The sequence below is a fragment of the Convolutriloba macropyga genome, chromosome 14 (assembly GCF_964194025.1).
Source record: "Convolutriloba macropyga chromosome 14, txConMacr16.3, whole genome shotgun sequence".
Classification (NCBI taxonomy): domain Eukaryota; kingdom Metazoa; phylum Xenacoelomorpha; order Acoela; family Convolutidae; genus Convolutriloba; species Convolutriloba macropyga.
In genome coordinates, this window is record NC_134481.1 from 17,734,579 (window position 1) to 17,747,950 (window position 13,372).

The 13,372-nt window shown below is 35.8% G+C and overlaps 3 protein-coding genes across 3 annotated transcripts in view; 1 reads left to right on the forward strand and 2 right to left on the reverse strand.

Moving 5' to 3' along the window:
- The window catches only part of LOC142353110 (uncharacterized), a 576,000-nt gene that overhangs the window by 113,783 nt on the left and 448,845 nt on the right, over positions 1-13,372 (forward strand). The gene's annotated exons all lie outside the window — the stretch shown is intronic.
- Positions 1-13,372, reverse strand: part of LOC142353263 (large ribosomal subunit protein mL46-like) — a 222,247-nt gene that overhangs the window by 2,318 nt on the left and 206,557 nt on the right. The window contains exons 2-3 of the mRNA XM_075405494.1: positions 5,794-6,032; positions 5,411-5,530 (exon numbers count right to left, since the gene is read on the reverse strand). Coding sequence (XP_075261609.1) covers positions 5,411-5,530; positions 5,794-5,945 — 272 coding nt within the window. The 5' untranslated portion in view covers positions 5,946-6,032. The remainder of the gene's footprint in view (positions 1-5,410; positions 5,531-5,793; positions 6,033-13,372) is intronic.
- The window catches only part of LOC142353262 (endoplasmic reticulum-Golgi intermediate compartment protein 1-like), a 59,747-nt gene continuing 58,443 nt past the window's right edge, over positions 12,069-13,372 (reverse strand). Inside the window, exon 8 of the mRNA XM_075405493.1 lies at positions 12,069-13,353. Coding sequence (XP_075261608.1) covers positions 13,123-13,353 — 231 coding nt within the window. The 3' untranslated portion in view covers positions 12,069-13,122. The remainder of the gene's footprint in view (positions 13,354-13,372) is intronic.

Genomic DNA, 13,372 nt, shown 5'->3' on the forward strand with positions numbered 1-13,372 from the left:
GATTTCCTGAAAAAAAAACATTAAAAAATTGAGTTCGGACAAACTATCAGTTATGTTTTGGTTTGCAGTGCAATTAGATGGACAAAAAAGTGTTAAGTGTCCAAACAAGCTGAACGCTGCCAGCTATTTGGAAATTTTGAAAAAGTACGAATTAAAAATGCATTTACTTGACATTATTTTTCAACAAGATAATGATCTTGTGCATAAATCGAAGATTATTGGCGTTTTTTTTCGAAGAAAAAGAGTGGAAGGTACTGTAATGGTGAGCATACAGTCCACATCTGAATCCTAGAGGAAATTTATATGCAATTTTGAAGCAGCCGTTGCAAAAACAGACAAATTTTTGGGAAAATTTAGAAGAAAAAAGTGTGATATTCGGAACGAAATTGACGCAGACGTCGTGAGAAACCTGTATGAAAAATACACACTGTCTGCTGGACGTTGAAGAAAACCAGGGATGTGATGACGTGTTTAGAGAACAAATTTGAACTCAAAATGTTATATTATTTGTTTGTAATTCTTTTTAAAAAATCCTCAGGTGTACAAGCTTTTTGGTACCAAAGTGTATTTACTATAAAAGAGGAAGATTAGACAATACGACTAAAACTGCTTAAAACTTCGTTTGATAGTTTTATGGAAAATTGTAATAGAAAAACACTTCAAACTTTAGATTAGTAGTCCTCCATATTACTAATTGCGCTATAACCACTACGAACCGTCGTTTCTCAAAATCGCTTTAATCGTATCAATGAACATATTTCAGATTGAGAGCATTTGAGATCACGCAAAAATCGAACAGTACAGCGTAAAAACACTTAATTGAAAGCTCAGAGTCTAAGAGTATTCTAGAATAGCACAGAATTAACAGTCCTCCATCTTACCACCTCCGCTATAACCATTACAGACCACCGTTTCTCACAATTACCTTTATCGTATCATTTAAAATATTTCAGATTCACATTTGAGATCACGTAAAATCAAACAGTACAGCGCGAAAAAAGTAAGGTGAAAGCTAAGAGTTTTCTAGAATAGCGCAGAATCCGTAAAGCTAAAACTTGGCAAAAAAACACGTGTACAAAAAATGCTTTAGACTTCAGATTGGCAGTCACCATCCAATCTATCCTCCATCCAAAAAAGGCTTCAAACTTCAGATTAGCAGTCCACGATCCTCCCAACTGCGCTATAACCACTACAAAACACCGTTTCTCACAACCGCTTTTATCTTATCGACAAACATAATTCAGATTGAGAGAATTTGAGATCACGAAAAAAATCAATAAGTAAAGCTTGAAAAACTTAGTTGAAAGCTAAGAGTATTCCATAATAGCACAGAAAAAACAGTCCTTCATCTTACCACCTGCGCTATAACCACTACAGACCACCGTTTCTCACAATTGCTTTTTTCGTATCCTTAAACATTTCAGATTCACAGCATTTGAGATCACGCAAACACTTTAATGAAAGTTAAGAGTGTTCCAGCATAAAGCAGAATCTGTAAAGCTTAAACTTTGCAGAAAAAAATTACAATAAGCACTTCAAACTTAGTTCGGGAGTAATTAAAAAACACGTAGTAACCAGGACAGTAAATCCTCCCTCTGGGGGAGCATACTTCAAGCCCTCATAGCCTCGTGGCAACTGCACATGAATAACAATCCTTTGTCCCAGGTTCGATTCTTACCCATCTACTTTAAGCCTTTTAGGTCATTGACCTCTCTCGTTGTTCGCTTAACTATGCTGCTCAATTCGGCTCTTAAATATGCGCTTCGAGAGGCCCTTATACATGCAAAACTACTCCATTTTAGTGCTCACGCATTTAATATACAGGATGGTACCAAAAAGCTACGCATAGGTAATGATAACTTTTAAAAGACTTTAAAAATAAAACATAAACCGACCAACGTCCCATGCATTGCTCTCGAATACAAACGGGTGCAGTTTAATTTAGAGGGGGTGTAGCTTAAATGTTTCATGGGTGCAAGAAAACCGACCCAGTAAAGTTCAAACCTGACAAACCACCTGAAGTCTTGACAAATCAGGTACAACGGCTTTGATTTCCTTTCGCTCACAAACGCTTTAAGGAGCAAACTCTAATTCAGAAAGAGTAACTTGAGGAAAATGGAGAACTAGGGTGAGTGAGACAAAGTACACACGAAGCCAAAGAATGTTCTAGCACAAAAGCGCAAACAGGTGAAGCAAAAATTTTGCATTAAAAAGACACACGTTTAAGATAATTGCTTCAAACTTAGCTCAACAGCAACAGGGTCCTCATTAAGTGTCGTTCCAAATTCTCATTGCTTTGATTTATGCACAGCATGCTTTGAAATCTCGTTCCGGTTTTTTTTCGAAAACTCGAACAATCACATCGCTGGAGATGTGCACTCTGGTCTTTGTAAAAAGAAGATTCTGTTGGAAAGAGGCTTCTTGATCTTATTAATACACCATTTGGATCAAAAACTCGGGCCTTTTGTCTTCAAACTGACTTTTTAAACCTCAAAATGATTCCTTTTGTATGTTTGTTTATGAAACTTAGACATTTTGTAGCGTAGCAACTTGGCAAACCGTGAATTAACAAAAAGGTTTAACCATCGTCTCTGGTTAAAGCAGAACTTTGAAACTTCACTTCGTTTTTCACGCAACTAGATTTCCTGAAAAAAAAAACATTAAAAAATTGAGTTCGGACAAACTATCAGTTATGTTTTGGTTTGCAGTGCAATTAGATGGACAAAAAAGTGTTAAGTGTCCAAACAAGCTGAACGCTGCCAGCTATTTGGAAATTTTGAAAAAGTACGAATTAAAAATGCATTTACTTGACATTATTTTTCAACAAGATAATGATCTTGTCCATAAATCGAAGATTATTGGCGTTTTTTTTCGAAGAAAAAGAGTGGAAGGTACTGTAATGGTGAGCATACAGTCCACATCTGAATCCTAGAGGAAATTTATATGCAATTTTGAAGCAGCCGTTGCAAAAACAGACAAATTTTTGGGAAAATTTAGAAGAAAAAAGTGTGATATTCGGAACGAAATTGACGCAGACGTCGTGAGAAACCTGTATGAAAAATACACACTGTCTGCTGGACGTTGAAGAAAACCAGGGATGTGATGACGTGTTTAGAGAACAAATTTGAACTCAAAATGTTATATTATTTGTTTGTAATTCTTTTTAAAAAATCCTCAGGTGTACAAGCTTTTTGGTACCAAAGTGTATTTACTATAAAAGAGGAAGATTAGACAATACGACTAAAACTGCTTAAAACTTCGTTTGATAGTTTTATGGAAAATTGTAATAGAAAAACACTTCAAACTTTAGATTAGTAGTCCTCCATATTACTAATTGCGCTATAACCACTACGAACCGTCGTTTCTCAAAATCGCTTTAATCGTATCAATGAACATATTTCAGATTGAGAGCATTTGAGATCACGCAAAAATCGAACAGTACAGCGTAAAAACACTTAATTGAAAGCTCAGAGTCTAAGAGTATTCTAGAATAGCACAGAATTAACAGTCCTCCATCTTACCACCTCCGCTATAACCATTACAGACCACCGTTTCTCAATTACCTTTATCGTATCATTTAAAATATTTCAGATTCACATTTGAGATCACGTAAAATCAAACAGTACAGCGCGAAAAAAGTAAGGTGAAAGCTAAGAGTTTTCTAGAATAGCGCAGAATCCGTAAAGCTAAAACTTGGCAAAAAAACACGTGTACAAAAAATGCTTTAGACTTCAGATTGGCAGTCACCATCCAATCTATCCTCCATCCAAAAAAGGCTTCAAACTTCAGATTAGCAGTCCACGATCCTCCCAACTGCGCTATAACCACTACAAAACACCGTTTCTCACAACCGCTTTTATCTTATCGACAAACATAATTCAGATTGAGAGAATTTGAGATCACGAAAAAAATCAATAAGTAAAGCTTGAAAAACTTAGTTGAAAGCTAAGAGTATTCCATAATAGCACAGAAAAAACAGTCCTTCATCTTACCACCTGCGCTATAACCACTACAGACCACCGTTTCTCACAATTGCTTTTTTCGTATCCTTAAACATTTCAGATTCACAGCATTTGAGATCACGCAAACACTTTAATGAAAGTTAAGAGTGTTCCAGCATAAAGCAGAATCTGTAAAGCTTAAACTTTGCAGAAAAAAATTACAATAAGCACTTCAAACTTAGTTCGGGAGTAATTAAAAAACACGTAGTAACCAGGACAGTAAATCCTCCCTCTGGGGGAGCATACTTCAAGCCCTCATAGCCTCGTGGCAACTGCACATGAATAACAATCCTTTGTCCCAGGTTCGATTCTTACCCATCTACTTTAAGCCTTTTAGGTCATTGACCTCTCTCGTTGTTCGCTTAACTATGCTGCTCAATTCGGCTCTTAAATATGCGCTTCGAGAGGCCCTTATACATGCAAAACTACTCCATTTTAGTGCTCACGCATTTAATATATAGGATGGTACCAAAAAGCTACGCATAGGTAATGATAACTTTTAAAAGACTTTAAAAATGAAACATAAACCGACCAACGTCCCATGCATTGCTCTCGAATACAAACGGGTGCAGTTTAATTTAGAGGGGGTGTAGCTTAAATGTTTCATGGGTGCAAGAAAACCGACCCAGTAAAGTTCAAACCTGACAAACCACCTGAAGTCTTGACAAATCAGGTACAACGGCTTTGATTTCCTTTCGCTCACAAACGCTTTAAGGAGCAAACTCTAATTCAGAAAGAGTAACTTGAGGAAAATGGAGAACTAGGGTGAGTGAGACAAAGTACACACGAAGCCAAAGAATGTTCTAGCACAAAAGCGCAAACAGGTGAAGCAAAAATTTTGCATTAAAAAGACACACGTTTAAGATAATTGCTTCAAACTTAGCTCAACAGCAACAGGGTCCTCATTAAGTGTCGTTCCAAATTCTCATTGCTTTGATTTATGCACAGCATGCTTTGAAATCTCGTTCCGGTTTTTTTTTCGAAAACTCGAACAATCACATCGCTGGAGATGTGCACTCTGGTCTTTGTAAAAAGAAGATTCTGTTGGAAAGAGGCTTCTTGATCTTATTAATACACCATTTGGATCAAAAACTCGGGCCTTTTGTCTTCAAACTGACTTTTTAAACCTCAAAATGATTCCTTTTGTATGTTTGTTTATGAAACTTAGACATTTTGTAGCGTAGCAACTTGGCAAACCGTGAATTAACAAAAAGGTTTAACCATCGTCTCTGGTTAAAGCAGAACTTTGAAACTTCACTTCGTTTTTCACGCAATTATCTTACTTGTCACCTACCATGCTTAAAAGGCAGAAATCATACTGTATGTAGCTTTTTGATACCATAGTTTATTTCACGAATCAAATGGCAATTTGCATGCCGCCTGATTCAAATAATAGTAATGAACAATACCTTTTCTTCTGGAGGTCAATCTCGTGATTGGACAGCTTGCTCTTTTTCACCTCCAATTGGTCACGCAGCTGCTGGAACTTCCCATGCAAATCACTAACATCGCTTGTAATTCTCGGAAATCTGGAAAACATCATTGATAGCCACTTGAATAATCATAGGAATTTTCCCTTAGAGTAACAAGCATCTTTACTCAGTTAATTTTAAACAGATCAAATTTCATCACAATTTTTGTTTTTTAGGAAATAGTAATAAACGGATAATACTAAATGGATGTTGAAGGGGGCCAAAATAAAAGGGTAAGCTGAAGCAAAATCAAACTGAAAGATCAATAAGTTCAATGTTTTCTGTACAATTAGACCATTTGCATGAAATACACACCCTACCTTGTTAGTAGAACTGACACTCTAATTGGCCAATCTGTATATCGAGCAGAGTTCTGCTGGCTATTGGAGGTCTTGCTATGAGCTGTTCTAATATATCTGCATAGGAACCCGTTACACAGACGTAACTGTTTCATACTGTTAGCGGGAACCATCCTTGCTCTCGGATAACAAAACTTATAACTAATAGCTAATAGACAATCTAGACAATTATTAGGAGCTTCTTTAAAGACATGTTTCTCTGAAATAGCATATCACAAAGTTGTAACTTTACATCTATCAACGAGTTTCCTGCTGGTAAACAACGAAATGCAAAAAAAAACAAAAACCCTTCTAATGTTGCATGTTTAACTCGGCAATGTGCGTTTACACATAATGTTCCGACCCTGCTCATCCTTAATTGTCTATCAAATCAAGATGAGATAGGGTATTTCAAAAATTTACGTACCGGTCGAAAAAAGTGGTGTAAGAGAAAAAAACTGATACAAACGAAAACCAACAAATGAATTAAACACATCCGCATTAAAAGGCCGATGGGGCCTACAATTAACAAGACAACGAGACAAAACAAACAAAAAATACTAACAGAAAACATTAATTAAGGCAAAAAATTAATATCTTTTGAAAAAACATTTACCAAAATATCTATTTTAAATCAATAAAATTACTAAAGTATTTATTAACCAAGTAAAAATATCACCAGATGAAATTTACACTGCAAAAACTTGCTGATCGTACACCAGTAAGCAGATGGAGCTTTCCGTAACAAGACTAGGTGACAAGTCGAGAAAAACAACGGAAAAGGCTGCAAAGTTCAAAAAATAGCTGACAGATTGCCAGAAAATAGCCGCAATTGCTCCGTAGATCTGCCGTCTAAAAATACAGAAAAAAGACAGGCCAAAATATTACTCTTTTCATTAGAGGATGATATGTTATATTTGAGTAAGAATCTGTACAACTTATTTCTGCTCTATTAGCTGCTCTCCAATAACCTTCATTTAGAGTGAAACGCACTCACTTGACCTTTTCTCTTTGAATTGAAATAAAGAAACGACAGTTTCAGAGTCAGGAAGTCATTTTTCAGAGCGAAGTATGTCATGCGTGACCAAAAACTTAATAACGCAAATGAACAAAAAACGCGCTCCAATTAGAGTGAAAAATGACGCCCAGTACGCAATTCAATTGAAATTGCATGAACAAGTGAACAAAAAGCAGATTTGAAGTGTTTGTGACGTCATATAGTGGAAACAAAAATCTTGACGAAGAAATAAAAAAACCAAGAGAAGACCAATAATAGCCCTAGCTATCGATGTGCGGCTATAGAATACATTGACTTCTTCAAACCTAACAGTTTAAAAAAGTATATAGATTCAGGTATAACTCCAAAATACAGTAAAAAGAACCACAAATATTGTTCAGTATCCAAAACAATTTATGAACACATAGTCTCCTAGACTAAAAGATCAGGTTAAACATAAAACCGATTTAGAAATCAAAGCTTGAATTCAAAGTGGGTGACAATTTTCATTGATGAGACTAAGTTAGAAGTCGATAAAAAGAAGAACAAAAAGGGCCAATAAAAGAATACGCTAATTATGAAAATAAAAAAATTAAAGTCATTAAACATATTATCTATCAACTGAAGGCATTAAATTGGTTCATGTTTATCTCAAAAGGGAGCCAATGAGACCTGTCATTAATGAGAATAAATGTTAAGCCTACAAAAAAACAAATAGAGGCAACAACCAAAAGTTGAATAAAGTACAAAAAAATTTTTTTAAGCTCACTAAAAACATAGTCTTTTCACACAAAACATTAATTAAAATTAATTTCCTTCCTTCTATTGTCACACTTCAGGAAATCTCCCAAAGGCAGACGAATATCCAAACATCACAAGTGTTATGAAATTGTATCAAAAACATTAAAACTAATAAAAATCAATCGAAAACCTTAAATACGCTCACTTAAACCTGAAAACGATATTAATGAGACCTGTCACAACTCAGTTTCAAAATCATACATAAACCGTAAGTTCAAACGAAAAGCCGCGCAACAGATCAGTTTTTATTTCACTAAAAAGAAGAGGTTCCACTTCATTAGTGAGACCGCGCTAAAAATTGACGTCAAATCTGATTAAAGGCGCAAAATTAAAAAAAAAGAAAAATTATTTTAAGTCATTACAGTCATTGGGTATGAACTCAAAGCAATAGATAGTTTCACATAATCGACTTTAGGAAGCCTGTTTAACTTTTCTTTAATTGTTCTAAGTAATATGACTAAAGAAAAAGCAACAAGAGAAAAAAATGACTAAAGTTTACGAAAGCAAGCAAAGTGTCGAAGCCAAAAATTGAGCAATTCTTTGAAAATAAATTATGTTTATTGAATCTTATTTGAACGTAAATTGGATCTATCTTTGATAGAACCTTGGTTTGAAAACTGACTCGACTGTTTTTGATACCGAAAAACTAAAAAAAAACGATAAGATTTTGAAAAACAGACGGCTACGATTTGAAATCCACAATGAGATCAAAACTCTCTTTTTATCTCTTCTTGTCTATTACAAACACGTAATTGAGTCAAATTTCAGCCAAACACATAACGTAGAACAAAAATTATCAAAAACAGTTAAATTGACCAAAAATTACGCAAAAAATTTAATCAGGTGAAATAAGATCAATGTTAAAAAGCTCTCAACTAACGACTTTCTAAGATGAACATGTAGTTGGAACAAGGTGAACCTATCATTTCCAACCACGGCCATCAATGAGCAGCCAACTAAGGATAGCAATCAAACTTCTTAAATTGAACTATAATTAATGGAACTATAATGAAAATTGGTTTTGAAAAGAATAATTTTCAAAACCAATTTTCATACTTTTCAAAACTGTAAAATAAAGATTTTCGTTATTCTACCAAAAAGAATGGATATTTTGGGATTGGGGAATGCGTGAAGTGAGGGGGGCTGATGGGGGGGGAGGAGTGTGTGGGGGATCAATCTCTAAGGGCCGCCCTTCACACCGTAAGTATAAGTTAAACAGTTTCTGTGAATCGTATACTGGGAGAGTAGTGAGCTCAAGGGCTCTAAGAGCACTTAATGCCAGCTGGGCTCTACCTGTTTATTCCGTTTTCAGGAGGAAAAGTCAAATGGTTCGGACGAAAAACCGATCAAGCGAAAAATCGCATAAAAAAGACCGACAGGACTAATATAATTGCGACAAACTTTGTTGTTCTTCTGGATTCTCCGTTATCGCAGCCTATTATAGAAAGAAGTACTGGCCTCCAATTTTTTATTTGCATTTGATTGAAAACAAAAACTAGTGCGAGCCACTAATGTTCGACATTCTTAAAAACATGTTGCAGCTAAAATAGACAATTAACATGGAAAGTCATTAGAGTTACTGTCCTGGCCTGGCTTTTAGTCGGTGATCATAGCCACCACATAGACCTGCTATAACAAAAGACAAAGAACAAATCAATGAAAGACCACTTTAAAGAATAGACTGCTGATACTTGTTAGTTCAAAGGACAAACAAGGAATCAAAGAAAGAAAACTTTTAAGACATCATCCAATCATGAAAACGTGCCCAGGAAAAATCACAAATATTTATAAAAATCAAATGAAAAGTCACATAAATAAATAACTTCCGTTTGAGGAGTTCACGCAACTACAACCGGAAGGTATTAGATAAAGTATTGAAAAAACTACACATCGAAAACTAATTGCATGCTGGAAACAAATCTCTCAAAAACAGTAAACCTGTTCAAGCTTTCTTTATTCACTCCAATTTAAAGGGGGTTTGCAGAAACTTCATCACTTAGTAATCGTAGCTTTTTGCTACTTTTATCACTCTAAAATCAACTAAAATCAACTCTGATTCGGCTGCTCAATGACAACAAAGTCGATTTAACAATAGCGAAAAAACGAACACTGACATAAAATTTTCAAGCTAAAACAAAAAAATAAACAGCACAGAGCGGTATGCCTTGTGTGCACAATCATCAATTGCAAACAAAAAGATCCAATTTTAAGAATGCATAGCGAGGAAAGTGACGGGAGAGGGAAAGAAACGAAGTACAAAAAAACTACAGATTTCTCTAAACGTCGATCAAAAACTCTCCTAAAAGTTCTAACATCTGATGAAAAGTTCCTCCAAGACCATTCAAAGCTTTTGTTTGCTCAAAGGCTACCCAATAGAAGACAAGAAGACAAACAGCACATTAAAATGCTAAAACTTTACAAATTCATTGAAAAGTAGCACAAAAAACATTTACGGTAAAAACTGGCTCTTCGAGTATTTGAGCGTCGCCTCCCTATAGCAAAATTCATTTTAATAACTAAAAAGCGTAAAAAGCAAAATCTAGAAAAAAACAGGCAGAAAGTCTTAGAAAGAGGTCAAACGTTGGGAGGGTTTTTTTGGCTGCACGGCGCCCTTACGACGTGAGATTTGAAAATTGATACCAGTAAAATCAAAAGATCAGAGAAACTGCAAAAAGATTAACCGAATTAAAACACTTTTGGTACAATGGAACAAAGCATTCAACCTCGAAAAAAGGAAAGACACATCTTATATGTCAAAATGATAAACATAACCGAGAAACATTCGGCAAATTGCTCTCAAACGACGGGCGAGCAGTTGGCTTTGTCAGTAGCTAACCAGTCTAGTGAGGCTAGCTTTAGCTTAATACAATGGGCGTGAGGTGAGCGCAGCAGGCAGGGGAGGGCAACAGTGAGAGGGGTTTTTGGGTGCACGGCGCCCTTACGACCTGAACAATCTTCAGGGTAGGGATTGGGGAAGGGGTGAAGAGAGATGGGGGTGTGGGGGGAAACTCTAAAGACCGCCCTTCAGACCATAAATATATGCCTCCAAAACAGTTTCTTTTCGCATACTTGTAGAGTAGTGAGCTGAAAGGCTCTAAGAGAACCTAATGCCCACTGGGCGCTAACTGTTTGTCCCGTTTTGAGGAGGAATAGTCAAATGGGTCAGACGAAAGATCGATCAAGCGAGAAATCGCATAAAAGACCGATAGACTAATATAATTGCCACAAATTTTGTTTGAGAGCAATTAAAAACAACAATGTTCTAGAGGACTACAACAATGTTCAAACTTCGAATATGTTGTAAAAAAGGTTCTAAAATTACTACGAAGATGACAAAAAAAGGTTCTAATCGCTTAGCTAATTTTCCACCTTTTACCAGGGTCTCTATAAATGATATGGCATGAACAGAAAACAATCAACTTTCTGTACTCTTCCATTAAACCTAACCACTGATTTTTTTAGTGCAGCATTGACTTTTCCATTTTGTTTTAAAATAATCCAAAAAAACTGTCGATAAAAATGACACTGTGCCAATACTTATCCTCCAGTTAAAAAGACAGCGTTCTAATAAAATTTAAATTCTTTGAATTTTAAAAACAGTACAATGAGAAACATAACCAACTAACGTCGGTCGAATTGATCTCAAACGACCAACTGGCTGCGGTGGTACCCAGATGGGGGGTGAGCGGAGTGGTGCCGGGGGTCAAGCGATGGGGGGGGGGGGTAGGGTTGCGTCCAAATCTCCACGTGGATGACGTGGGACTGGTGTGTGAGGGGGGTTGGGGTGAGTGTGTGTGTTTGTCGATTGAGAGATTCAAACTCTTTAAGATTAAGATCCGCCCCTGACACCAAGAAATTGTCTCAAAACACTTTTGGTCAATCGCATTCTTAGAGTTTGGTAAGGCGCAAGGCTCTAAGAGAACTTAGTGTCCTGTTTATTCCGTTTTTGAGGACTAAAGCTCAAACGAGTCAGACGAAAAATCGCATAAAAAAGACCACAAGACTAGTATAATTGCAACAAACTTCGTTTGAGAGAAATTAATTATAATCCCCTCGCTATCACTTTGCGGATACTATAGAAAGTTTGTAAAAAAATCAAGCCTAGCAACTTTTGACCACAGCTACCTGAGCCATCATAGCGATTACACAGTAGCCATTCAACAAAACTTTCAGGGAGAAAATCACGCACACTCAAAAGAAACAGGCCTCAAAAAAAGTACAGACACGTGCGGAACGCATTATGTCCCTACCATCTTACATTTAAAAAATTCAACTCTTGGATGATCATGTCACTTTTATGAACCAGAGAACAACGAAAATCTCAATTACTTTTCTGACACCGTACAGAACATGTAATCAACTGCTCAAAGTTTTGCGTTTGTGCTATCAGAAAAGATGCATAACTCAGCAAAACCTGCGCACTAATTTTTGTTCTGAAACTACTAATCAGAAATTTCAACTTTTAAAGAATAAATTCATATACTGACCATCTTTTAAACAAAAAGAATCTGAGAGATGAACCACACAAATTAAAAGAAAAATAAATATTGTAACGTAAATGCTTAGCACCATATATAAAAACTTCAAATAAACAAGACAACGAGAACGTAAATCAGAGAAGAAACTTTAGATTTGTTTTCTTTTTAGGAAAAGTCATAGCGTCTCAAGTCAAAAGAATTGGAGACAATTAAACCATAATAAATTTTATGAATTATGAAAAGAAAACATTTCGAAGATAAACATGATGATATGTTTGACTAGTATGTCGACAACAAAATATTGCACCAAGGAGATGCCATTAGACGCAATTGCAGACTCAACTCAAAGCAAGACTTAATGACAGCATCTTTCAATGTGAAATGGATATTTACAATGAACCCTTTGCTTATCATGATTTTATAGAATAAATCACAAATAGCTTCTGGCCGTGTGTTACAACATGCGACCCAAAGATTTGTTTCACTATTATATTTTGTCCGTGTGATTCAGAGAAAAATCAAATATCAAATTTAAATAGCGATTTTACAATTTCATTTAGAGTTACAAATTCAGATTTTCCAGAGCTGTTTAAAACTTCAATAAGACAATAGCTCCAGTCAGCTTTTCATTCGAACAGCTTTATTTTGTTTTATTTCTACTTTTTTCAACTTTTGAACACTATATTATGCTGGTTAATCATACTACTTTATCGTTTCAATAGACGCTTCTGTAATGATCAAGATCATTGAACAATAATATTGACATCTGTAGTAACCGAACGACAAAACTAAGTTAGCACCTAAGTTTTCCAAGATGTCATTTCATCGCAACATTTATTTTATCCAACAAAGCGCATACAAATTTATCTAGATGGCAAAACTGCTTATGTAGTCTGAAAACGACCTGAGTCCTGTCGCGTCAACAAACAAAACATAACCAAAAGTGCATATTGACTTTTGTTTTTGTTGAGATAATTTGAATTTACAAGGGTGCTAACAGTTTTTGGCGCAATAATATTTAACTTTTTTTTCAAATCAGCTCAGCTTTCCCATTTCAATTTTCCTGAAAACTTCATGTGCAGTGAACAGGCAAGAGTCGATGATGCCTGCAACAGTGAAAGTTCCTCCCACGATGGCACAGATGGTGGTGAGAAAATGATAGAATGGCTTGTCCTCCAGACTGTACTTGATTGTTATTGGAGTGAGTTGGTACTTGAACCAAATTGCAGGCAACATTCGCATTCCGTGCGCGTTCATTTCGAACGACTGAAACAAACCAGTTATA